The 24,956-nt window shown below is 36.3% G+C and overlaps 1 protein-coding gene across 3 annotated transcripts in view; it reads left to right on the forward strand.

The window, feature by feature from the left end:
- The window catches only part of TMEM117 (transmembrane protein 117), a 394,057-nt gene that overhangs the window by 186,691 nt on the left and 182,410 nt on the right, over window positions 1–24,956 (forward strand). For 2 of the 3 annotated variants that reach the window (XM_019748450.3, XM_074325811.2), the window contains one exon: window positions 21,070–21,169. The exons of the other annotated variant lie outside the window; for it this stretch is intronic. In XM_019748450.3, the coding sequence (XP_019604009.2) occupies window positions 21,070–21,169 (100 nt within the window). The remainder of the gene's footprint in view (window positions 1–21,069; window positions 21,170–24,956) is intronic. 3 annotated transcript variants of the gene reach the window in all.

The raw sequence follows: 24,956 nt of genomic DNA on the forward strand, positions 1-24,956 counted from the left end.
TGTGACCCAACAAACCCCAGAATTAACTTTACAATATACACTCTAGTAAGAAGAGTGAAATTGACATTTCTCCTGAAGGGCGCGAGAGGTAAATAATACAAGAGAAAGGAGCAGTGGTCACTATTCGTAAGATATGGAGTTGCTAGTTTATAAATGACCACTCCTTACTGCTATTTCAACAGATGCTGCTAAATGGAAGCTGCCCTGCAAAACTTATTTGGAACTGAGTGTGAATAATGCTGCTATAAAGTAGAATTATTAGTTAGTATATCACCTCTAATAGCAAAATAAAGTCACTGAAATTATTGCTTAAGTTCCCTTCCTCTCTCCTTTTCTTCCTTTATTATTTTTTCATTATCTTTTCTTAAGTGTTACTAAATTACCTTATTTATTAATTCATTTAAGCCACACAAAAACCCTGTGATTGGTACCAATATGTCCATTTTAAATGGATGAAAGCAGACACAGTTTTCCAAGAGGGTGAATAACTTACTCGAGGTCAAACATGACTATAAGTGACACAGCCCAAGATTTTTTGAAATTGAACTCCAATTCTCTTTCTCTTATACCTTAGCTATTCTAATTGGTCTGTGGCTTTGAATGATAATTATATATAGTTGTTATTTTGAATAACAATTAATCTAGGAAAATACATTTGAAGTATGGAAAATTTCATCTATAGGTTACATAATCCAAATTAATAATTGACACCAAATTAATAATTGACAAGGAACAGATATTAAGTATTTTGGATGTGGAATAAAAGATGAGTTCTAATTATAGTGTACATGGAAGATTTAATATCTATTTTTGAGATTGCTTAGTCCTTTCATGGAAATGTAGATTTTCCTATGTAAAACAGAGGTTATACGGACGGTATTTTGTTTGTTACTTTTAAATCCCTTTTCTCTTTTTTCAAAAAATTAAATTTATAGGGTCACATTGGTTAATAACATTATGTAAATTTCAAGTGTCCTTTTCTCTTTTTATCTGATTTTACTAACACTGCATTCATAATCTAAGAGATCTTCCTACAGATGGCAATCAGGTTGAATGATTACGTGGCTATCTGTCAGTGAAGTTGATGGTATAATAAAACAACAACAACAACAACAGACATTTATTGAGTATTTATTAGGGATAGGCACTAAAACTTAAGTAAACTTTCCTCTATTCCTTAGGGCTGGTAAGCTGTAGGGTGAAAATTTGAACCCTGTTTATGTGACTCCAGAGCTCAGACTGCTAACAGTTACAAAGAGTTCAAACAATAAAAGAAATCCAAGAAATATTTTTAAAATTATTAAATCAAAAAATACAAGAAATTCAAAAACTCTTTGGACATTCGCCCAATTAACATAGTCCCTTTTAAGAAACATTAATACTAAAATTAAAATTAATTTTTATAAAAATAGTCATGTTTCATTTGTGGACGATGGTCAGAATTATATCCACGAAACATTTTTTTTCATATCTTGGAAAAATAGTATGCAGTCATTATAGGATAAGCCTTCCAAAAGTTGCTCATATCCTATACTGAACCAATTTAATAACAACAAAAAAGCCATTAGTGTCTGACCTGGCTTCTAGGGGCCACATAAGTCCTTTTAGTATTAGCTTATTTGAGTCTATAACTTTGTTTATTTTTCATTCTGATACTTTATAGTAAAATAAGTAAAATCTTCTCAACAGTTTAAAATAGACTAAACCTTCTTTCATAGATATGTTGAACTATGATCGATGCACCCACCAAATAGAATTTAAAAGGGATAGTTGATTTTATCTCCTTCTTTACTTGTTCCACGAATCACTTGTGTCAAGGGAAACATATTACTTTATTAAATTTCTATTTTAAAGAAAAATGGCAACTTTCACTTCTCTATGTCCTTCTTATGTCTTTGTGTAATGGTGGGCAGGAATGAAGTATTAGTAGGAGCTTATAAGTGAGTGGCTGTGGAATTTATACTACTTTATAGAGAGATAAAAATGAAAATTAAGGGGCTCACTTGCATTTAGAACAATATTTTAGCATAGTGTTGGATGAATGCTAAAACTCAGGGATACTGAACCCAGACCCCAAAGAAACCTCATTTGAACAGCTCTGGAATAGTTGAGCAAATACCTAAATCACAGGCCTTGCATGTGGTCAACCTAAGAAACCATTCCCACATCCAATTCAGATTTGCTCAGTAGCCTCTGAAAAGCAGTTTATTCTCTCTGTGCTTTGTTTTCCCCATCTGATCAGTGAGGCTAATCATATTTACCACTCATGTCCATCACAGCAGTTTTTGAGATTAATAAAAGAATGTCCACTGAGCACTATGGATGCTGAAAAGTCACTGCTTAAGTATTAATATTATAAGTATCAGGGGTAGGGGTGGGAACACATTATTCTTCTGTGTATTTAAGTAATAAAACAAACACCTTGATTTCCTATAAAATACTATTACTCCCATATTTCTGACTTTTAGATTCTATATTCTAGACACACTAGTTTGGCTGTTATAGAAATGAATCCGAAACAATCTATAGATAAAACATTTCTCTACTCTTGGTCCAATTTACTATAGACTTTTCTTTTTAAAACTATATTCTGAATGAATTTTCAGAAAAAGACTATAAATCATATCTTTTCTTTAAGAGTGGTATGCATGAACTATTTCAGGGTTGGCAAATATGTAGCATATGTATCACCCACTCCTTCTGAACACATGGAAGATATTGCTCTGTTCTCGAGGAAAGACAGAACCTCAGAATTCTCTAAACACATGGTTTCAGGTAGCTATCCATCAGAGTTGGGGATGAATGAAAGCCCCTGTCATTCCTGATTGGCTCTGACTTATTTACAGATAAAGAATCTAAATTCCAAATATTATTTAAAAAATTAATTAAAGTTAACTTGTTATTTTGGTCATGGTCATATGAACTGAAATCCAGATGTACATGTTCCCACTCTAATTTTACTCTGTGACATCAGGCTGTTCCCATAATTTTCCAGTTTGGCTGCATTTATTGTATTCTTTATATCTTTCATATTTTTTTCTGGTTGATTGACTTATTCATTGATTAAGTAAGATTTATTGAGCAACTAGTATACCTGAGTTAGTGTCTCTGCTGTCTAGCAACTTAAATAGAAAGAGCAACTCATGTACAAAAATGTCCATGATACAAGATAAAGTGAATTCTGGTTCAGTTCTCTCTATTAGAAACACAATTATATCTTTCTCATTTCTTAAGTCTAGATTGCCTAATTCTTGGTGTGTCTTTCTGTCCCTTTGCAGCAAATTTTCTGGTATTAAAATACCTACACTCATTGTCTCCATTTCCTTTATTTCTATATATAACCAAATGCATGGACTCTAATATTTGCCTCTACTCAGCCACCCAAATGTTCTTGCTGAGGTCAACAATGATTTAAACGATATTTCGGTTCTTAATTTTTAATTTCATTTAAGCATTTCATACTGTTAATTGTTTCCTTTTTCTTTACTTTCTTGTATCCCATTTTCTTGAATTTATTATTATATTGCATTATGATACTCACCTAATTTTTTCTCCTGTCTCTGGAGCAGCCCTCTCTTTGAAAATGTGGTTTCTTCTTCCTCTTTCAGTTCCTTTGAGGTTGGCATTCTTGGGATTCTCACCTGAATTCCATTTTCTTCTCTTTATGGAGTTTTACCCATTTACAACTGCAAACTGCAAACTCCATCTCTAACCTGAGTGTTTTTGCATCTTTTTCTCTATCCCAGTACAGACCTGTATATTCAGCTACTTACTGGGCATATCTTTGGTATTCCACAGGCATATAAATCTCAACTTTTTCAAAACTGAATATATCTTTTCAAATCTGCTCTTCTTCCTGTATTTTCTAATTTGGTGAATGGCGCCACTACCCACTCAGTTGCTGAAACAGAAATATAGGAGTCAAGAGATCTTATCAGTAAAATTCCTTACTATATCTTTGTGTTATATATTTATTGGGGTTATATGAATTATCAATTGTCTTATTTGTAGATTATTTTATAATTTGTCTTTGTAAATCATGATCTCTCTATCTAGTTATAATCTCTCTAATCTTGTGCCACATTTTATCCTTACATACATCTTGATTTCTTTATTTAGAAAATATATATAGAAAATATATTGGGAGGAAATTGTAGCAATTGTTCTGAGTGATGGGATGTCAGATGACATTTTTCTCCAATTTTTAATACTTTTCTTATTTTAATAGTGAACTTGTTTTAAACCTTATGATTAAAAAACACTTTTTAGAAGAAAAGCAACACAATATAGGGAACCTATGTTCGTGGAAAACAATAAAATAAAATTTTATAATGAGGCCAGTGCCCTTCTCATTGAGTAATGATCCAAATTTCTTTTGAAGAGAATGCCATTAATTTAATTAACCAACAAAAGTTTATTAAGTGCCTAGATTAACCAGGGGGAAAATACTATGATTTCAAAAACAGAAAAAACAACAACTCAGCTTTAGAAGGTAGGAAAGGAGAAGAAGGAAGATGAAGTGATATTGGAGCTTTATTTCAAAAGTTAGGCAAGGGTTGACTCTGAAAAAAGAATAAAGGAAGGTATCCTAGGCACTGTGCAAAACCTCACAGACGTAGAAAAGCAAGGGGGCCTCAGAATGGCTGGAGAGCACTATGTGTACGAGACAGAGAAGAGCGGACAGATTGTATGCCATGTTATTTTGTTGATCCATAACTTTAGTGAGAATTGGTGAGAAATAAAAAGCTTTAGTGAGAATTAGTGAGAAATAAAAAGTTTTTTTTATTTCTTTAGCTCTTTAAGTATTACACGATATCTGACTTTATTAAAATTTATTTACATTGCATTTTTCTTCAGCCTGTATTTTCCAGGTGTCAGTATTTTTTCACTTTTTTAAACTTATCACAATTTATTTGTGTAATACCTGTTGGGAAAATATTGTTATATATATATTTTTATCATAAGTAGTTTTATCTCCATCCATGGTTTTAAAACACAATTCTTGCATTACATTTTCCGGGTTCTCAGGCATCATTTGAAGATATAATTGTAGCCATTAGCAAAGAGACTATCTCCAAATTCCTAAATAACCTAAAGTAATATTATACTGCTTATCTTTACTCATAATTTATGTTCCACTGTTATTTTCTGGGGAGACACTGACTCCAGTGTGAATCAGAGCAGTTTGGGTGGGGTTATGTTGACTTACTATGCTGCACTTTGAGCGCGGTGTGCATCAGGCATATCACCTTATGGCTGCAGCTTGTTTCAACCAGAAGGGCTCTAATTCAAATAAATTCTCGTGTTGTTAATCACCACAGATATAATGATATCTTCCTGTGCTGTGTACTTTTAAATCGATGATTCTGAAGCAGATTGTTCTTTGATATTTCCATCATTTTTTCATGAGCTTGCATAGGGAATCAGGTAGTTAAAAGTTGAGCACTCTGAGTGAGGAGACTTTAGATGCCTCCTGACAGTAGGACATTCATGGCTTCTCTTAAAGGAATTTACTATTCATCTGGTGAATACTCAATCTGATGAATAAATAAGGGCCCCTTGGTGGAAGTCAGGAGGCCGTAAATATTTCCTTTTCATGAACCCTAGCTTAGATCATTCTTGATCTATCTAAATATACTTAATTGTGTCATTTTGGTGCTTATAATTCTTAGATTCTTAGCGTATATTCTGCTTCTTAGAGCATATATGTTTTTCAGTGGTTCTTTGTAGTGACTCCTGAGACCCTCTGCGGCTCGGTGTGGCAACTCTTGCCCCAAATTGCCTTCCAGACCACCAGGGCCCGTGTGCAGAAGCTTCAGCTGCAGCAATGGTTCCCAAGTCTGGCTGTGTGTTCAAATCACCAGGAGGCTTAAAAAATGCTAATGCCTGGGCCCCACACCAGCTTAATTAAGTCAGAATCTAGTGGGAAGGGGCCCAGGCAATATGTCTTAAAAGGTCCCCAGGTGAATCTACTACCTGTGTAAGCAGGATTGAGAATAAGGAGAGCATGGATTAGGACTGAAGAATGGGCAGGGACCGCTCACCTTTTGGCAATGATGAAGGGAGCTGAGGAGTCTGGGCAGGAGGTCTTGGAAATGAAAATCCAGAGACTCTTTCAGTAAGTAGCAGTCTGGTCAGAGAGGACTTTATCTCAGGTATAAAGTTAACAGGACAGTAACTGAAGGCTTGAAGAGAGCAAACTCAGAGCAGAGGGTAGGACATGGGCCTGGAACAAGTGCTATGCCATCCCCTGGATCCCTGAAGGTATGTACCCAGAGCAGGTAAAGCCATACGGTGAAGAGACAAGGTCAAGGAAAAAGGGATGGTTCCATTAAATGGACCACAAATACTTCAAATTAGTAGAATTACAGTTTTCCTGTTAGCTGTCTTCTCTCAATTTTGAGTGCTGCTGATTTGCAGGGGGATTGTTAGACAAACCAAAGCCACTGAAAACTGTATCAGAACAATGCTAAGTAAAAGATGTGGTGTACCTGGTTTTTCTTGCAATGTGCCCTTATACCTTGACTATAAAAATCAGATAAGGTTTACCTGGCTCAGACACCAGTGTATATCTGTAGGCATTCCTTAGGCCTATTCTTCTTTCCATTGTAAACACCGCTAGCATGCCCTTGTTCCAGCTCCAGGAGCTGGATAAAAAGCTCACCATGTGTGTAACCAGAAGGCCTGCTTTTCAGCTTAGGAGCTGCTACCCACTCCCCTTGTGCCTGCCTATGGCCCTTGTCCGATTTTGTACCCTTGTGCCCACATTTCTATTAAATAACCTCCATGGATTTGATGATTTTACTTTTTTTTTTTTAATTGGCTGAGCAGCTCTAAATAGGCCTCAGTTAGCTGCTAATCCTTAGATTTGGGATCCTAGTTCATACTGATTGCTTAGGCCCTTGCCTGGTTTCTGGTTGTGAGGATACATACATGGCAACCATTGTTAAGAGTTCCGGCGGTATCCCCACCATCTTTTCCTGCTTTGTAAGCCAATGGGGCACAAGTAACCACTCACTTCAAGTAAGGGGTGGGGTATGAGCAAACCTAACATTTGTAATAAGTATCTGCTTTTTTATCAATAAGTTGAGCATAAATATATACAAAACTCAGTTTGGTCTGATATCAACTTCCAGTTCTTACCATATAACTAAGAAGGAGGGGTTTCTCCGGAAGGTGGGACTTCCTTCCCTTTCTCTTCAGATTTAACCAATATTAACTGAACACCGGCAGCATCAGGTACTGTGTTAGATATTTCTACCTGTGTTTGAATAATGCGCTGGAATTATCAGGACTCCAGAAATGGTTTCTGACCTTAAGGGCTCTGTCTGACAGTGATTTCATATGTTATTAAACGTTCTCTACCGTTTCTCACAGGCTGATGACTGCTTATCACAATGTGCTAGTTACGGTATATTCAAAAGATAGTCTGTTCAGGGGATAGTCTATTTTTAATGAAAAAAAAAAGATAATTTCATAAAAATACCCAATTTAACTATGACCCCTGCATTCAAGAGGAATTAAAAGTGCATACCTTTGGGTTTCAAAGGAATGCTTTTTAGGCTGGACACGAATGTGAGTAATTTATCTGTTAACATGCAACTGTTAATGTAAGAGCAGGAAGCTGATACTCAACAGCAAAAATCATTCTAGTGTAAGAACTTCAGAAAGGAGCCAGAAGAAAAAAAGAGCTTAAAACAGAGTCTTGTGTTGAAACAACAAAACTTATCACAGATGAAAGTACAGGGATGGATTCGTGGAAATTGAATTAGAATTTCAAAAATACTGTGAAATCCCACAGTTTGAATTATAAAATATTAAGGTAGGCTAAATCAGTATTAACTTCTCAATTAGAGTATTGATGAGAAGCATCATCTCTGTTTGATGAGGTATTATTTCAGTGTGTGTGTATGTGTGTGTGTGTGTGTGTGTGTGTGTGTGTGTGTGTCTGTGTTGAGGTAATGTTACAGGAATTCTGTGTTCAATTCTAAAATTAAAATTGTAGGGATTGTTAAATGTTGATGTTGTTAAATCCAATATTGATGGGAATTGTCTTTTTGGATGTAAAAACAAGTATATATTTAATTGTAAAGTGGGAGTATGGCTTCCACGATGGTGTAGTGTCAACTTGGCTAAGCTATACAGTTATTTAGTCAAACACTAATCTAGGTGTTTCTGTAAAGGTCAACCCTAGATGGGGTTAGCATCTATAATCAGATGATTTTAACTAAAGGAGCATACTCTCAGTAAGTGGGGTGGACCTCACCCAATCAGCTGACAGGGCTGAAGAGCAAATACATATTTCTCAGAGAAAAAATTCTTCCTGAAGATTGAAACATCAGCTCCTGCCGCAGAAATTCCAATCTGCCAGCCTGTCCTTGCAAAAACAAACCTCGTGAAGTCTGTGCAAAGCCATCCTTACTGCAGCCACTGTTTTCTGGCCTCCCTCTTGTCTCCCTGGGCATGCTAGCAGCAGCCCTGAGCTGCCCTTGTATTCCCTTTAACATGTTTGCTGCTTTCAGCCCTCTGCCTTTGTACGTGTGTTTCCTTCTCCTTTCAACACATTTTCCCTTCTCTGTCCCTCCTCTCTGAAGCCTGCTCTTCTCCCTGCCCCCTCCCCTTCACAGCAAAAGCACTGGGGGCTCTCATCTCTGCCTCTCCCCTCACAGCGCATTTTCCACAAAGGGCTCTGTTGATTTGTTTCCATGTCTTTTTTCATTTGCTAAATGGCAATGGCCATGTCTTATTCATCTTTGTATTCCCAGCACCTAGCGCAGTTCCAGTCGTCTAGGAGGTATTCAATCACTATTGATCAAAGAATGAATAAATAGCTGACTCTCTCCTTCAAGTTAAGTTGCAGATAGCTGGGAGATGTCTTAAGTGGCTATTCTTTCCGGGCTGGGTATGCTCCCTGTACCTGACGTGCCTGAAAAGAATCAGGCTAACAGACCTTTATTTCCAACCCAAGGTCTATGCTCTCAGTATTTGTGGGCGTGTATACATAAAGCCCATTTGCTGATCGTGCAGAAATCTCTGGCATCCGATGTGGATAGCCTGAATGCTTCACAAACTCAGTACAACTTAGGGCTGATTTATTTTAACCTTTTTAATTAATGACCTGAAGCTCTTACCTGCATTCATCAGTAAGGAGGCCAATCTCCCTTTTGAAGTTTTACCCAGACAATCAACCTTAAATTTAGCGCCTTATCTAGTCTAATGTGGGGTCATTGGGATCTTTTTCAAATACCAGCCATAGAGGAAGCTGTGCCATCTGATTATTCTTGTGCTTTGCATGGGTCTGGCTGCCACAGGGTGTTGCTACTGAAGCTCGCACCTACGTAGTTACATGGATTCCTGTCCACTCAGCACCAGTGCCCTCCCTGGCCCAGGCTCCTTATAGGCCATGAGGTGTCCCTTACATCAGAATGATAGGGTTCAGAAGAGCTCCTGTCAGTTACCTGTTGCTGAAAACAGCTCTCCCCTCCATGCCCCCGAGTTAGCCGCTTGGCCACCCACTTTGCTCATGATTTTCGTTTGGCGTGGTCTCATAATTCTTTACCACCACTGGGCCTTAGTTATGCCAACAATAGACTCTGTACCTCCCTTCTGAGGAGGAGATAGGCCCGTTTCCTCTCCAGGGACCAGCTCTGCAGGTCAGGGGTCTTGGAGAGCTTTGCTAGAGTCATCAGAAGCTTATTATACTCTTTGCTGTTCTTCTTCCCCAGTAACTTTTGTATCTTAACCAGGGGGTCTACTGGGAAATAACCCCAGTGATTCTTCATGGAACCAAGGGAACAAGTGTTTCCAGGTGACTTTCTGCTTTACCCGTTGAAATAAAGGAAGCAGATATAAATGTTAATGGGTCTTTCAATTGGCATTTGATTTCATCACCACCTTAGCAGGCATAATGTATGTCAAAATGGTAGCCCTTGCATTTGATAAGGCTATACCATCACTTTTCCTGTAAGAGATACTGAGAAGCAGGGTCAGTTAGAAGCAGAAAGATGTTTACAATATCGTTAGTGCCTTATGGAAGAAACCGAGACAACCTAAATTCCAAATGTGAATTGTCTGCAGGCTTTAAAACAGGGGCCAGATTGCATTGTAGGCAGTTCATGTCCTTCCCTGCATCATTTATTGCAGCTTCATCTTTTATTATTCCTTTCTATTGTTCTTGTTCTAGCCAGGATATTGCACTAATTGCACTACTCCAATACACACAGGCTTGCTCACACTTCAGGAATCTTCTGTTATTCCTCCACCTCCCTTTGTGACACCCTCCCATCCAACATAAAAATAATTTTTTCCCCAAAGCTATGTTGTTCTTTTGTTATCCCAGTGTTTCCCTTATAAAACGATAGCAATAGCTACATTTCTTAAGCCTTTTCTGTAATAATAGCTAGATACTTCATGTTTTTTGTAATTTTTAAAAATGTGGAAATAACCTGCCTATACGAAAGTCCATAGGACACATTTGTACAACTTAATTATTGCAGAGTGAATGACTATAAAATATGTGTAAGTGAGCAGCCATGTTACCCACGTTATCACCATTCCCGCTAAACAAAAGAACGTTACTAGTGTCCCAGAAGCCCTCTGGCTATCTTTCCTAATAATAAACCTCTCTCTCCCTCCAAACTAACTCCTATTTTACTTTTATGCTCTTCCCTTTCTTGCTTTTCTTTACAGTTTTACCACTTATACTACTTCCCTAATTAATGCAGTTCAGTTTTGCCTGTTTCTAAGCTTTATATCCTTGTAATCATACAGTATTTTCTCTTTTTTTGTCCGGCTTATTTTATATAACAGTTTCTGAGCTCCATCCAGACTTTGTATAGTAGCAGTTTCTTCATTTTCATTGTTTAATAATCTCCATTATGTGGCTATGCCATAATATATACATTCTTTTGTTAATAGATATTTAGGCTATCTCCAGTTTTAGGCTATTATATAATGATGCTATAAACAAACATTCCTGTACATTTCTCTCAGTACCCATGTACACATCTGGGCCTGGGATTTTCTTGTGGGAAAGTTTCTAATTACAAATTCAATTCTGTGAATAGATCTGTTTTTTTATTCCTATGTACACTTTGGCAATATGTAGATGTTTTTCTAGTAATTTGTCAGTTTCATCTAAATTTCTTAAAATACACTCATTATCTGTTTTATGTCTGCAGCATCTGTAGTGATGTCCCTTTTTCATTTCTGACATTGGTTATTTGTGCCTTTTTGCTTTATATTTTGGTCAATCTTGCTAGAGACTTAAAAATGTTAAGTCTTGTCACAGGATGTTTAGTGAGGACTTACAGTATGTTGATATCTCACATTTTCTGTGTGCATTTGTCTATTTTTTTGTTACCATTTTGTCAATTATAACAAAATGATGCTGAACAAAAGTTTATTCAAAGACCTGATTAAGAGGGAACCTTACTAATGATGAAAGTTTCAACTTATCGGTAAGGTATAATGTGCCCTTGAGATGTAGAATAAAACAGTGTTCATAAAATGCTGGAGGAACTTAATTTTTATTTATATAAATTAGCCTATGGTAAAATTAGTTTCATTATACGTAATTTTATTCAAAGTCAAAGAATACATTGACTGCGTTAAGTGAGGACTTACTGTATGTTGATATCTCACATTTTCTGTGTGACTCTATAATACATTTTGCCTTATATAGCTGCACACATTTTTTTGTTACTGTTTGCACGCTATCTTTTTTACTATTTTTTTACTATTTTACTTTTTTACTATTTTACTTTCAACCTTTATGTAGCTTTAGTTTTAGATGTATTTTTTTTTTTTTTAAATAAGCAGCTTACAATTAATTTTGACTTTGCAGGTCTGAAAAAATATCTTTATTATACCCTCACACCTTTTCTCCGCTTTCAACATTTTCTGTTTCCTCTGAGTTCCTCGTTTTTGTTTAGTTTTGAGCTGTTTTATTTCTTATTGGAGATTTTCATCAAATATATATCTGAAGCCTGTTCATTTTGAAGAAGGGCCAATAAAAAAATGATCGGAAAGTCTCTGTGTATAGACTGGCTTGTGACTGGTAAGGCTTGGGGGAGGAGAGTTGTAGTTGATGGGACTTTGAATATTCCATTGGGGGTCCTGCAATGGTTAATAAGGCTTTAGAGAAGGGCAGGGCTGATTAGTTTTCTTAGATATGAAACTTCTGTCTTCAACTCAGGCGTAGTGTAGTAATGTGGCTGTACTGGTGGCTGATCTCATAAGTGGTGAAGGTGGCATAGGGTACAGCAGAATTTGTAATGAGGTTTTGCTTCCCTTGGTACAGACATCAGTACCTTTGGACCTTGGCAGACACACTGACAACATGAGTAGCTGTAGCAGCAACTTTGGTGCACCTCCGTACAAGAGGTTATCTTTGGCACCATCTTTGACCTCAGTGTCAGCTGGAACATAGCACTGTTGTAGCTAAAAGTCCTAACGGTACAAATCAAACTCTGAAAACTCATTGACTTCTTTACGAGAAACCTAATGGGTCTGACATGCTCACAAGGTGGGTGGAAATGTGACTTTACTTCCTTTTTTGCTTACTGGTGTGGTGTAGCTTGTAAAACACACATTACAAAAGCAGAGTATGAAATTCTTTATATTGTTAAATCAAATGAAGCTGTATAATTAGTAAAATTGCAGAGCAAGTTTATAGAACAATAGAATAATTTCACTTCTAATTTGAAGGGCATTTGATAATAACTAGGCATTGTTAGACTACAGAGATGCCCCATAGGCTTGGCTTTTACACAGAGGGTCCGAGTCCAGAGATGGCTGAAAGTGAAAGGTGTATGCTATATAGCATCCCAATAGCATTCAACACCTGGAAAGTGCTTAAGTGCTGTATCTGCTACCCCAAATCACTCATTTCATTGGCAAACTCAATTCTAGGACTCGCCTCACAAGCTTCCCTCCCAAACTCTCTCCCTCTCTTTATTCTACATTAAGTGATGTCTGTTTAACCTCATTTTTTTGTGCCGTCTGCTGACACTTTGTAGCAAATCTATACAAATCTTTGATCTGTCAGAAAAATCTGTCCTTCTTTGATCTTTTGTCAACACTTTTTATTTCAAAATCGGGTTCCCTTTAGATGAGCAAGCTAAGAGATGTAACCTCTTTATCTAGCTTTTTATCTATTAAATGCAGATATTCCCACACTTATTGTCACTCATTTGACATACGCTCATAGTGTGTCCTGTATCTCACAAACGTTCTAACAGATTGGTTTTAACTAGAACAGGTACACACATTTCTTAACTGGGATGGAGAGTGCAATTCTGAGTTTGAGCACCCTTATGAAATTTGTACATGTAATTAGTACATTAAGACTTAAACAAAAGTCTCTTTGTTGTCTTGGGCAGTGACATAGAGTGAGCACAATACATGTATGCTTGTTCTTTAATACGAGTAATCTGAAAACCAACCTTGGTCTATCAACCAACTGGTGACTCTTGCAGCCAATTTAGTAGCATTCCTTTCTTAAAGGAATTAAAGGATGGTGAAAACTGAACAAAATATTCAAAACCACATTTTTAGGCTCTAAAATTTTTTCTTGGAGCATGGTTGCAACTTTTTTCATTAACAGAAGCTCAGTCAGGTTATCTTAAGAACAGAGGTGAGGGGGGCAGTAATCTTTAGGAATTAACAGGGTGTCCCATGGAATCCAAAGTGCAGGAATGCAGGTCTCCAGAGGCATAGGAATTAGAGTCCCACACCACCAGTGTTTGTTCTCTTATCTCTCTTCTCCTTTGCATGGGTCTCTCTCTCTCTTCACTTTCTCTCTCTCATCTCTCTATATTTCTCTCTCGCATCCTACCTCCCTCCACCCCTTTCTCTCTTGCTGCACACTTAGTTCCCCACTTCACAGAGGATCAAATGTGGTCACCCAATAATCACTGAGTTATTTTTTGTTTGACCCCTAGAAAGTGATTTCTTCCTTTCTCCATTTGAGTTTTGGTTCTAAATTATCAGAAAAGGAAAAAATAGGCTAGCAACAGGGTTGGTTATTATTGTATACATGTGTCCATAAGCTTACCCCAGAAGCTTTACCCTTACACTGCGGAAAGTGGTGTAGGAGAGAAGGAATTATTAGACAAGTGGTGCTGGGTAATAATCCTGGAAGTGACCACTACATCTGAAGTGCTATTTTCTTTCCCTTGGAAATTGATGAGCTTACAAGTGTCAGGCCCATGGTCTAGCATATAGGGAAGCATCAGTAATTTGCTTAATGAGTAAATGAATAGTAAATAAAATAGATGCTTAGCTAATATAAATTCACATACTGCACGAAGGGTTCTGGGATGAAAAAAGTAGCCCTTTTTCTCCTTCCCATCACTGGAGTTTAAAATTTTTCCGACAAGAATTGAGAAACATTATTGGGTAGCCATGGGGAGGAGAATAAGAAGTGGTTGAACTCATATCTAATAGAATTATGCTTTGAACTTGAAAATTTTGCAGGAAGTTGAAAGTCTCATTTTTTTATGTTTATTTTATTACACATAAGGGAAACTTAAAATTTCTGCCAAAAGTTAATTATTGTATTTGTGTCCTGTAGTTTTCATTCCATTATTTTTTTAAAATCTATGTTGACCTTTAAATAGCCATGAACAATTACCTTCACTGACATATACCCATTGAAATAAAACTTGTTTTTTGTCCTACTTTGAGCAGCATCAGAATCTTACAGAACCTATGTAAGCTATTTTATGCCTCTGTAGTTGGAAGGAAGCATCATTATGTAGGATAAATTAATTAATACCATTCTGGCTCAGCTTGCAATTCACTTTTATAATTCAGAAATATTTTATCCAAATAGTTATAAACACATTTGTTATTTAAGTTTAAAATATGATTCCGTTAGACACGAAATTAATTTTAGGCAATCTGTGACTCTCTGCATTCCCTTGGGGATTTATTGGGGTTCTCTTAGCAACAAGCTTAGGATTTTAAAATGTTGTACCTTCTGTTATTTTTCCAATGACTTTAGTAAAGATACATACGTGTCTTGGTTGTGTTTATTTAATACATCAGAAGTAGAAAACAAGTCAGCTCTATTTTGAACATTCAATTAGATTGGATATTCCTCCAGTGTTAGTGAGGTTGAGAAAAAAAATTGAACTAAGAAAGAAACTTGGGGTATAACCACAAAAATTCTGTAACTTTCAAATTAGTTTTGAGGCTATATTGTTTTATAACATCATAAACTTCTAAGTTTTGCTTTAAAGGACAAGCAACAAATGTGGTTTGGCAGTATCCATTTACAGGGTAGTGAAATAAGTTTTCTTTCTTTTTTTCACATGGGTAAAATGAATGTGTTTTACTATGTAGCTTTTGTATTGTTTGTGCAGCAAATTGGTGCACAAAGTTATATATTAATATCTAGTCTCATTTAAAATAATTATTTTAAAACATTCAGATCCAGTATCTTCCATGTAGAGATTTTGCAATATTTTACTTTTTTTCATTATGAGTCAACTAACTTAGATTCAAATTAATTTATAATATATGACTGCAGAAAGTCAAGGATGTAGTCTTCATTTTGATTTGATTGTATTCTGGGCTCTAGCTTTTTATTCTGGAAGAGGTAATAAAAATGATACAATGATATTCCATTCTAACTTTGCTAGAACTTCATAATTACATGGCCTGCAACTTACCTTTGATGTTTTCTTTAAGTTTGTTTTTATATTGCAAATCTTTTGTTTTTATCTTTTATCCTCCTCTTACTTTGGCTCCAGTGTCAGATGATCTAATCTTCTTACATTAATCAATTGACTACTTAATTCATTTAAATATTTATTGCATTCTTAAATCATACTACACACTGGGCAAAGAATGTCACCTGCCTAGGTGAATGAACCATGCTCTTCACTCTTGATGAACCAAGTCTTTTGGAAGAGAGGGACAATGTGAGAAAAGTCATTAAAATGCTTTGGGAAATTTATTTAACAAAGAGGGATATTCAGTGTTATAGTCACACCAAGGAAAGGACAGCTTTTAGGGGTAATGGCAGGAGATGAAAGGAATAGCTGATATATAGTGGATGTGTTCACAGTCAGGGTGGGTTTGTTCAATGAAAACTCCATCTACAGTCTTCTTATATATATCTTATATAAATTAGAAGGGATGAGTGGCTAAATTGGGGAAATTGGAGATGGTATTTTGTCTGTAAGCAATGTTAGACCCAGATACAATTTTCATCATTGCAGACTACTTCTAACAATAGTTCGCCACATTTTGACATTCCAGTGGATCTTGCTGCATACCTTAGGTCTTGCCTGGAAGGTCCATGCACATGTATTGAGCTCCATCAAAGCTTTCAATAATCAAGAAGTAGGAATTTTGAGCAAAAATACTAAAATGTGGTTATTTGGATAATAGTTGACTAAGTGACTAGATTAAAGGTTGTTAATCATTTTATTACAAACACAAAAGGATTGAGGAAAGGTTAATTGAATAAATCTAGGTTTAATTCCTGGAGTTTTATAGTGACAAAGTTTCACTTCAGTGTTGTAAGAATATTTATAATTTTTGCTTTAATTGTATTGTGCTTAATGTAGGTCTGTACTTATGGAAGTCAACTCCATATACATGATTTACTTACGTGTGAAGCCCCCAATCTTGTTTATGTTGCCCAAACATGGCTAGGAGCGACAGCTGCGACATTACGAATCCAGCTGGCCAAAGATGGATCTTCAGTGAAGCATGAATCAATATTGGTTTGGTGATCTATGTTTACTGCCCCATGTTAAACTTTCAGAGACTCAACTCCTAAATCATCTGACATTGACTGCATCCACTTATGTATAAGTAACAAACTGAAGTGAAATGGAACTTTTGTTGGTAGTGATCAAGACTCTCACCTGTAAAACCAATTCATTATATTATAATTTTATTGAGAATTTAACCCATGCTAGAGTCTGTTTAGCTTATGGCCATCTAGCACATGGGTTTCACTAGGTCCAATAGTCTCGGTAGCTCATATTTTCAGGCTGTTAAGATAACTGTGAACCTTTCCAACATCCTGTAATTTGAAATTTCTATATTTAAACTTGAAATCTCAAGAAAAAAATAAAAGCTGAAGTTACAGCCTGAAAAAATATTCATTTAGAATCTTTAAAGAAAATATCTATGATCAATATTTACCTGTAAGGCTGGTAGAACTGCGTTTTTCTAGATCTATGCATAGTGGAAATAACCAGCTAAAGTACAAAAGATGTATGAATAGTTGAAATAATTATCTAAAATTTCAAACAAAATTCAAACTTATTTGAATTCAAATTTGAATTTTGAATTATGTAATTCAAAATTACATAAAATATAATTCTAAATCACTCCCCAAAATCAGTGGGTACAAAGCCTCACAACTTCACTTTTTTAGAGTCCAATATAATATAATAACCTGCTCACATTGCTGATATAAATGAATGCACACTCTGTCCTTTACAACCTGAGCAGGAAATATTGTTAAATGTTAATGGGTATGCAAATCAGTGAACTAGTACTTGAAATTTTTTGACAGGTCTGCATATTTGTAATTCTCCTTTATATTTGTCCAAAGCAGCAAAAATAAGAGTAACTACTAACGTTTATATATCAGTCTTCATTTTTACCATGTTTCCCTGAAAATAAGACCTAACTGGAAAATAAGCCCTGGCATGATTTTTCAGGATGACATCCCCTGAACATAGCGCTAATGCGTCTTTTGGAGCAAAAATTAATGTAAGACCCGGTCTTATTTTGGGAGAAACATAGTAAACATATTGGTTATTTCATGAATTACCTGTGCTATCTCATCTGTATTGCTATAGCATCTGGTACTTCCCTGTGCCCACAGCCACACATGAGGGACATTTCTTTATTTTGTGCTGGTATATTGTTCTAGATGTATATGCACAGCTATCCTGCAGTCAAGGAGATACAAAGGAAGTTGGAGAAATAAAATGAACACACAAAACAATTTAAAAACATGTTTAATGTTTTCCTCTGTGGAAGAGTTCTTCATGATTCAATCTCATTTTATTGCTGCTTCTATATGCAGGCATTGTTCCAACTGCTAGGGAATCAACAGGGAAAAGAATAGCCAAATAACCCTCTGTCCTCCTGGAGCTTATTATCTAGTTTTAAATATTGTTTTACCTCTCGGTGTTCAGTGTTATGATCTTATTTCTTGACATGCTAGTAATTTTTGAATGAATGATGGATGTCACGTATAAAAATGTGTAGACGATCTAGATGGTATTTTATTCTTTCAGAAAAGGGTCACTCTTTCCTCTGTTAAATGGAAAGAGTAGAGGCTGATCCCCTTAATCCCGTCATTGAATAGACTGGGTAAGCACTGATTTATAGTTTCATCAAGGACCCATCAGTCTCTAGTTTTCTCTCACCTGTGTATGGCTCTGTGTATTCTCTCCAGCTATTTCCTCTGGCAGGTTCTGAACTGTAATAGTCTCCTCAGCATTGTGAATTTGCCAAATCTCTGCTATGCTTTTCAGAGACTTTCTGCTTAGTCTCTTAGCCTCCCCCCCGAACAAGTTCATAATTGGGCAAATGTCTTAAAAGGAAAATCAGGTGTGTATCATGCTCTCTTCTGGACCCCTACGTTTTCACAAGGATCTCGGCTCCTTAAGTTTCTAATGTTGTCTTTCCAATTCACTGAGGCTGCCTTCTGCCAAAGTCCAGAATCAGCAAATCTCCCAGATAAAATATAGCTAACCTTTTCACAATTCCCTCCAATCCAGTATGTTGTTTTTTCTGGTCCTCATTGCTTCATCAGCTCTCAGATACCTTTAAGCAGATTTGGGGGGTAATTTTTGTATTTTACAGACTTTTTAGTTGTTTTTGTCTGGATCAATGATCTGTTGCAAGTTTATTCCTCTCATCCCTATTTTTAGATACTGAAATTAAAAGAACGATGCCTTCTGTTATACACATCTATAAAACCATAAGGAATGTACCCCTGAAATTGACACCCTTGCCCCATGTGTTATAGAGTGAATTGGCTAAGTGGACAGGTAGGGATGAGGGATGTGGCATGTGTCACGGGGAGAGCTGGACAATTACCAGAGCTACTACTCTATAGTACTTGGAGTGCATGACACAAGAACTGTTCAGCAGTAGTGGTATACCAGTCTGTACATGTTCACCTGGGGGCTTTCAAGTAGAGGCTGCTTAGAGCAGTGAACTCAGTGAGAGGCCAACCTGTGAAGGTAGCTCGGGAGCACTGCAGCTTCTGGGGGCTGCTCTTGACTTCTTTGTATAAATTATCCTCAAAGGTAATGAGTTGTGATCTTCATTTCCTACTAAGATACCGGCAAACAGTAGATATCCTTTGAGGGTTGTTTTTTATTTATTATTTATTTGTTTGTTTGTTTGTTTGTTTTTACTAACATTTGTAGGAAAAAGGTATAGTGTAGTGGTTGTGTCTGGATTTGGGAGTCAATCAACTTTAGTTTCAAATCTTATCCATTTACTAGATGCTTGACATTGAAAAAGTTGCAAAAACTCTCTCAAGCCTCAATTCCATATCTCTGAAACAGGAATTTCATTGTGCTGATAAGCAAGTTGATGGACACACAGTATTTAAAGTGCTAATAATGAAAAATTCCATTTCACTTCAGTTTGTTACTTATGTGTAAGTGGATGCAGTCAATGTCAGATGATTTAGGAGTTGAGTCTCTGAAAGTTTAACATGGGGCAGTAAACATCGGAACATTGTAAGCATGCAATTAATTCGCAGTAGCTCTAAATTTTTTGGCTATTATGTAAACCCATGGAATTAGAGACCTAGAATTTTGGGGTGAGACCTTATGATTTATGTAGACCCTACAGGTAGGTGAATGAAACATGTAGAAAAAAGAGTCATTTTTAAAGTTCGTAAGTTTGCTTCTGTTGTTAAAACTGTTCAAATAATTTTTCATTTAATGGATAAGAAAACTAACTGAAATAGCTCCAGAAAATAAATAACTGAACTGGAGATGGTTTACCTCGCAGTGACTTAAAAAATGTGCTTCTTCATACTTTTAGTGGATAAATGTCAAACATATAATTCTTTACTATATGTTGTTTTAAAGTTAATCTAAGAAGAATCAAGTTCAACTAGTACTCTAAATTGTACAGGTATTATCATATAAGAAAAAGAACACAATTTAAAATTTAAAAAAATCTGGCAGAGAGAGAGAGGGAGAGAAAGAAGTTTCATTTCTAACTCCCATTCATTAGTTATGTGGTATTGATTAGGCAAGTTAAGTGATCTGTGAATCCCAGTTTTCTCAGAGAACTTGCAAAATGGGAAAAACAATACTTAGGATGCTTTTAACTATCAAATGAGGAAATAGAAATGAAAATGCTTAATCAACAATAAGCATGGTCTTATTACTTGTATTTATTGATCAGTTGTATATTTGAATCTCTCTTTCAGCTGTGAACAAGAATTGGTGTTATAGCAAGCAAATAAGAATTAGCTAAATAAAAAGAGTAATGAAATTAAATCTTATTGTTATTTAAGTAATAATTTAAACTAAATATATTTGAATCAAATTTTATATTGCTTCATTGTGTGGACATTTTTCTCAAATCTTGACATTATTCTGAATATTTTCGTGTGACATTATATCTAAAGCCTAGTTCCAGCACCTTTTCAACAGTTCTGACTTGACAGAACTAAAGGAAAAGTAAGCTATTCTCCTTCCTTTCAAGTTACTCTAATTCAGGAATTGTTTCCACTCTCCTCATGCTCGAGTGAGCATGAAATGATGCCTTTGCTGAGTATTTCTGTTTGATTTTCCAAAAGCTGTTGTCAGTCTTACAGCTCAAAAATGAAATGCACACGGTAATTGGTATAGTCACAGTCTTCCAGTCTAATTGGAACTGACCCAGGCACCCTCAGAGCTCTTCCTAGCTTTTCAGGTGTGTAAGTATATGTGATGAGACAGAGTAAGAAAGTTTGTTGAGAGGGGGGAAAAGTCCCTTTGGGTGTTGCTGAACCAGAAAGCTTTGACTATATGGCTCTCTGAGTCTGGGCAATGTCTTGTGTGTTTGTTTCCACAGAGCATATATCATTACAGACTATATGGGCATCCGAAATGAAAGTTTCATGAAATTAGCTGCTGTAGGGACCTGGATGGGGGACTTTGTCACAGCTTGGATGGTAAGAAATTTTAACTTCACCCATTTCTCAAACATCAGATGGAAGATGTGTTCATAATGTTGGATTGACACCACTGTGATAGTTTAGAGCAAAGTAGTTACCTTTCTTTTGAGTGGAACAAATGCACGAGTATAGGTAAGTCCAGAGATTATATGCAATATCTATTTAACTCAGAAAAAAATGATGCAATTATAATATTAATGTTGGCTGTTCACAGGGATATATTTAGAACACACACACACACATACATACAAACATATACACATTAATAAAATGAATAAAAAGTGATTCTGTGTGAAGTCCTAATAATTTCTGTGTAGATTGTTTTTTTGACATATATAATTTTCAGGTAAGAAATATTGTTGGGTTTGTCTCAAATGACCATATGAAACAATCTTTAAGGACTTTTAAAATAGTTTTCAACATTTGTTTTCCTCATTGAAACTACTAAAGTAATAGTAACTAGGAGTTCTGAGAGTTGTATGTTTTAATCCCTTTTATGCATTATTAGTCTTTATTATTATAAACCTGCCACAAATAGACAAATTATATTTCACGTGGAGTTCATCTGTCAAGCAAGTAGCTTCTGTTTTTAACCATTGGGTTATTTAAATACAGTATATAGCTAAAGGGCTCTAGGTCCTACAAGTTTCTAAGAGAATTTCAGAGTGCAAAGAGCATAACTCTCGTAAAAATGGAACAATTTAACCTTCACTGACACCTTTCATAAATGCAGTTAATCCTAATTAGCTTTATTCATCCATTGACTTGAAAATGAGGAGACGGAGACCTACCAAAGGAAATTACCCAACCTAAACAAGACTTGGCAGAGACATGCCCCGACAAATGTGTTCTGGATATCGCAGGTAGATTGCAGCAACAGTTCTGCCATTTCTATTGATAGCTTTGCTTCTTACCTAGAGGAAGTATTTTCAGGGAACAGGAAACAGTTATATCTTAACTACTACTATGATCATCCTGCAAGAGTATCAAGTAACCATAAAAGGTTTGTATTGCCTGTTTTTGAGCCACCTCTCACCTCTGTTCAATTTTAGAATGTTAATAGAACAAATTACTATATGTATCCCATTCCATTAACTTTAAAATCTACAATTTGAAAAGTGATTAATTTTATTGGCAATCACTAGAAATAATAATTAGAATAAGGCAGACATTGAGACCGGGCTGCCTCATGTCAAAAATTTCTAAATCCATTGGAAAAAAACTATTTAGAAGGAAATATATGAAATTTAAGTATGTAATTTCCTTTAAATTTGAGGTTATGCCTTTTGAAAAATTTCTTTATTAATTGTGGATTGTCATTTTTGACTCAATTTTACAGTAAATCTGCTTAATGAAATGCAAAAGAGAATTGGATCAAGAGTTCAGAAATACAGATTCTCTGACCTTGGTAGCTATGGTTTGACCTTCCTCAAGTAATATTACAATCCTCTGAGCCTCAGTGTGCACATTTCCTAAATGGGATTAACATTTCCTACCTGTGCTACAGGTTTCTGTAAAGTTTAAATGTGTGGCCCTGTGACAGGACTTAAAATGCTTAAGTGTAATGTAGATATAGTGCTTTATTATTGTTGTTCGTGTTTTTCGGCCCTCATCCCCTTGGCTGGGCCCAGTCCTTTGAAGCGATGGCAAGGGTGGTTCATTGCTCCAAGCCTCAGGCTGTGTAGGCTTCCTGACCCTTCTCTGGAGCCCCAGGAGCATGAACATTCTGCCTTTTCCAAGGCTTGGGGTCCAGAGCATCTGGAGTTTCCTTCCAATTGTCAATGCTAGAATAGACTAAGACAATATGGTACATTGTTTTCTGACTTCTGTTTAACACTGACCCTGATAAAAGTCAGGGGAGAAGTTAAAGACCAGTAAGACGTAGGAGCTTGCTTTGTAGTGTGCAGGCTAAAGTCAGTCATTGGATACATAAGTCATTTTCTTCCCATGATGACATCGGTCTTTGTTTGTGACCCAGTTCCATCCTACTCCTCCCAACTTTCCCTCAAGATAGTATCCCCTTGACTGTTTGTGACTGTGTCTCTACTTAGGGGTTACATTTTTTATTTCAATTTTTTTTTTCACTTTTGAATCATAAGGTGGGGTTCAATTCCTAGGGCATCCTAGAGAGGAAAATGCATGGTGCACCTTTGACCAAAGACCTTTACCTTTCTTGGTTGGATTTCTACCATGCACTTATCTGCCCTACTCTTGTGGTTTAGAGAAATCCAAATATTTCCACACTTCAGTCTGTGTTGTTTCTCGAAGGTCCGGTTCACCTCTACAGTTTCCCCTGAAGTTACTACTGTGAAGCCTGCTATTTGTACTACCTAACCTGGTAACCTGGTAACTTTTTACCTCTCCCATACCATAGATTACCACTCTGAGCTAGACTTCCAATACCACAGAAGCGGGACTGGATTGAGAATCAAGAAAACTATGTTTTAGGTTGAACTCAGTCAGCAATGTGATCTTAAGTCACTTCACCTTTTGGAGCCTCTCGTCTTTTCCTCTCTATAAACTGGAGGACAATCCAAAGTCCTTTTCTGCTTATGTTAAATGAAATATTGACCTTTCCCCATTAGATGCAGGGATGGGAATGGCAAAAGAAACATCGTACTCTCCTGATTTGAAAGTATAGTCACACATGGAGGATTCCCAGTGCACATCATTTTTCTTCCCATTTCTATTTACTGACTAGTTGGTAACTTTCTGTATAAATATTGATATGTTTACACATGTATGCATTGCTAACATTTAAAAAAATAATAGTTTCCCTCATGAGAGAAATTTAAGGAAGCTTTAACCTTCATTTGTCTATAGAATTCTTATCATGAAATGAATATCAATGATGAAGGTGAGTGTCATGGAAAAGCAAGTGACTATTTACATTTCCAAAAGGTGCCTTTTAATGTATTTCTGAAATAGAGGATTTTTCTTTTAGAGAAATAATCCATAGCTTTCCCATGGTTTTAAAAGGCACATCAGGACTGATGTGCTCCACAGGCAAGGCTGATATCAACCAATCTGACAATTATCTTTGGCCCTCAGCCTACTGAGTGTCAAGCTCTACTAGGTTTAATATCCTAGGCCGTCCTGACTTTTTCTGGCTCTGTGGTACACCTTATGCAGAGGACAAAAATATATATAGGTCAAGGTTAAAGTTACTAAATTTTTGTCAAATAGATTTAAAAAAAATATATAAAAGAAGTGCATAAAGTGACACATGGCATAATTCATTATTGAACTGGTCCTTTGTGTTGATGCGAGCAGAGAAGAGCTCTGTCAGGATAATGTGCATAAAACAAAAACACTGGGTGTCTCATGCAACACCATGGCCATGTATCCACAAATTTGCCCATGCTGTGTACCATTAAGCAAGGAGCTGAGGCAGGTTGGCCTGTTCCAGCGCACATCGCTCCAGTTTTACCATCCCTCCTTCAGAAGACAAAGGTTACAGCCTCTGTTCTGGTCCAAGCTGGCAAGGGATTCTGAGGCTATTGTGATGGCACTTGCTTCCACCCCTCATTTAACACCAGAGGGAAAAATCACTTCCTGTCGATCTATACCTAACCATCCCTTTTCCCCAGTCCCTGATTATCCCTGCTCTAGTAGCTTTTCTGTTACAGCAGTAAATGGTACATGGCTCTTAATAGTCACAGGGATATCAGACTCCAGGTTTGAGGTTCATGGTTGGGGAGAGGTACAGAAGAGGGTACAAGTAAGGTGAGGTTGAGCCATGACCCTGAAGAAGACAATTCTCAAGGTAAAATCTAAAGTCTTC

This window comes from Rhinolophus sinicus, chromosome 1 (assembly GCF_057876585.1).
Source record: "Rhinolophus sinicus isolate RSI-liver-muscle chromosome 1, RSI-T2T, whole genome shotgun sequence".
NCBI lineage: Eukaryota > Metazoa > Chordata > Mammalia > Chiroptera > Rhinolophidae > Rhinolophus > Rhinolophus sinicus.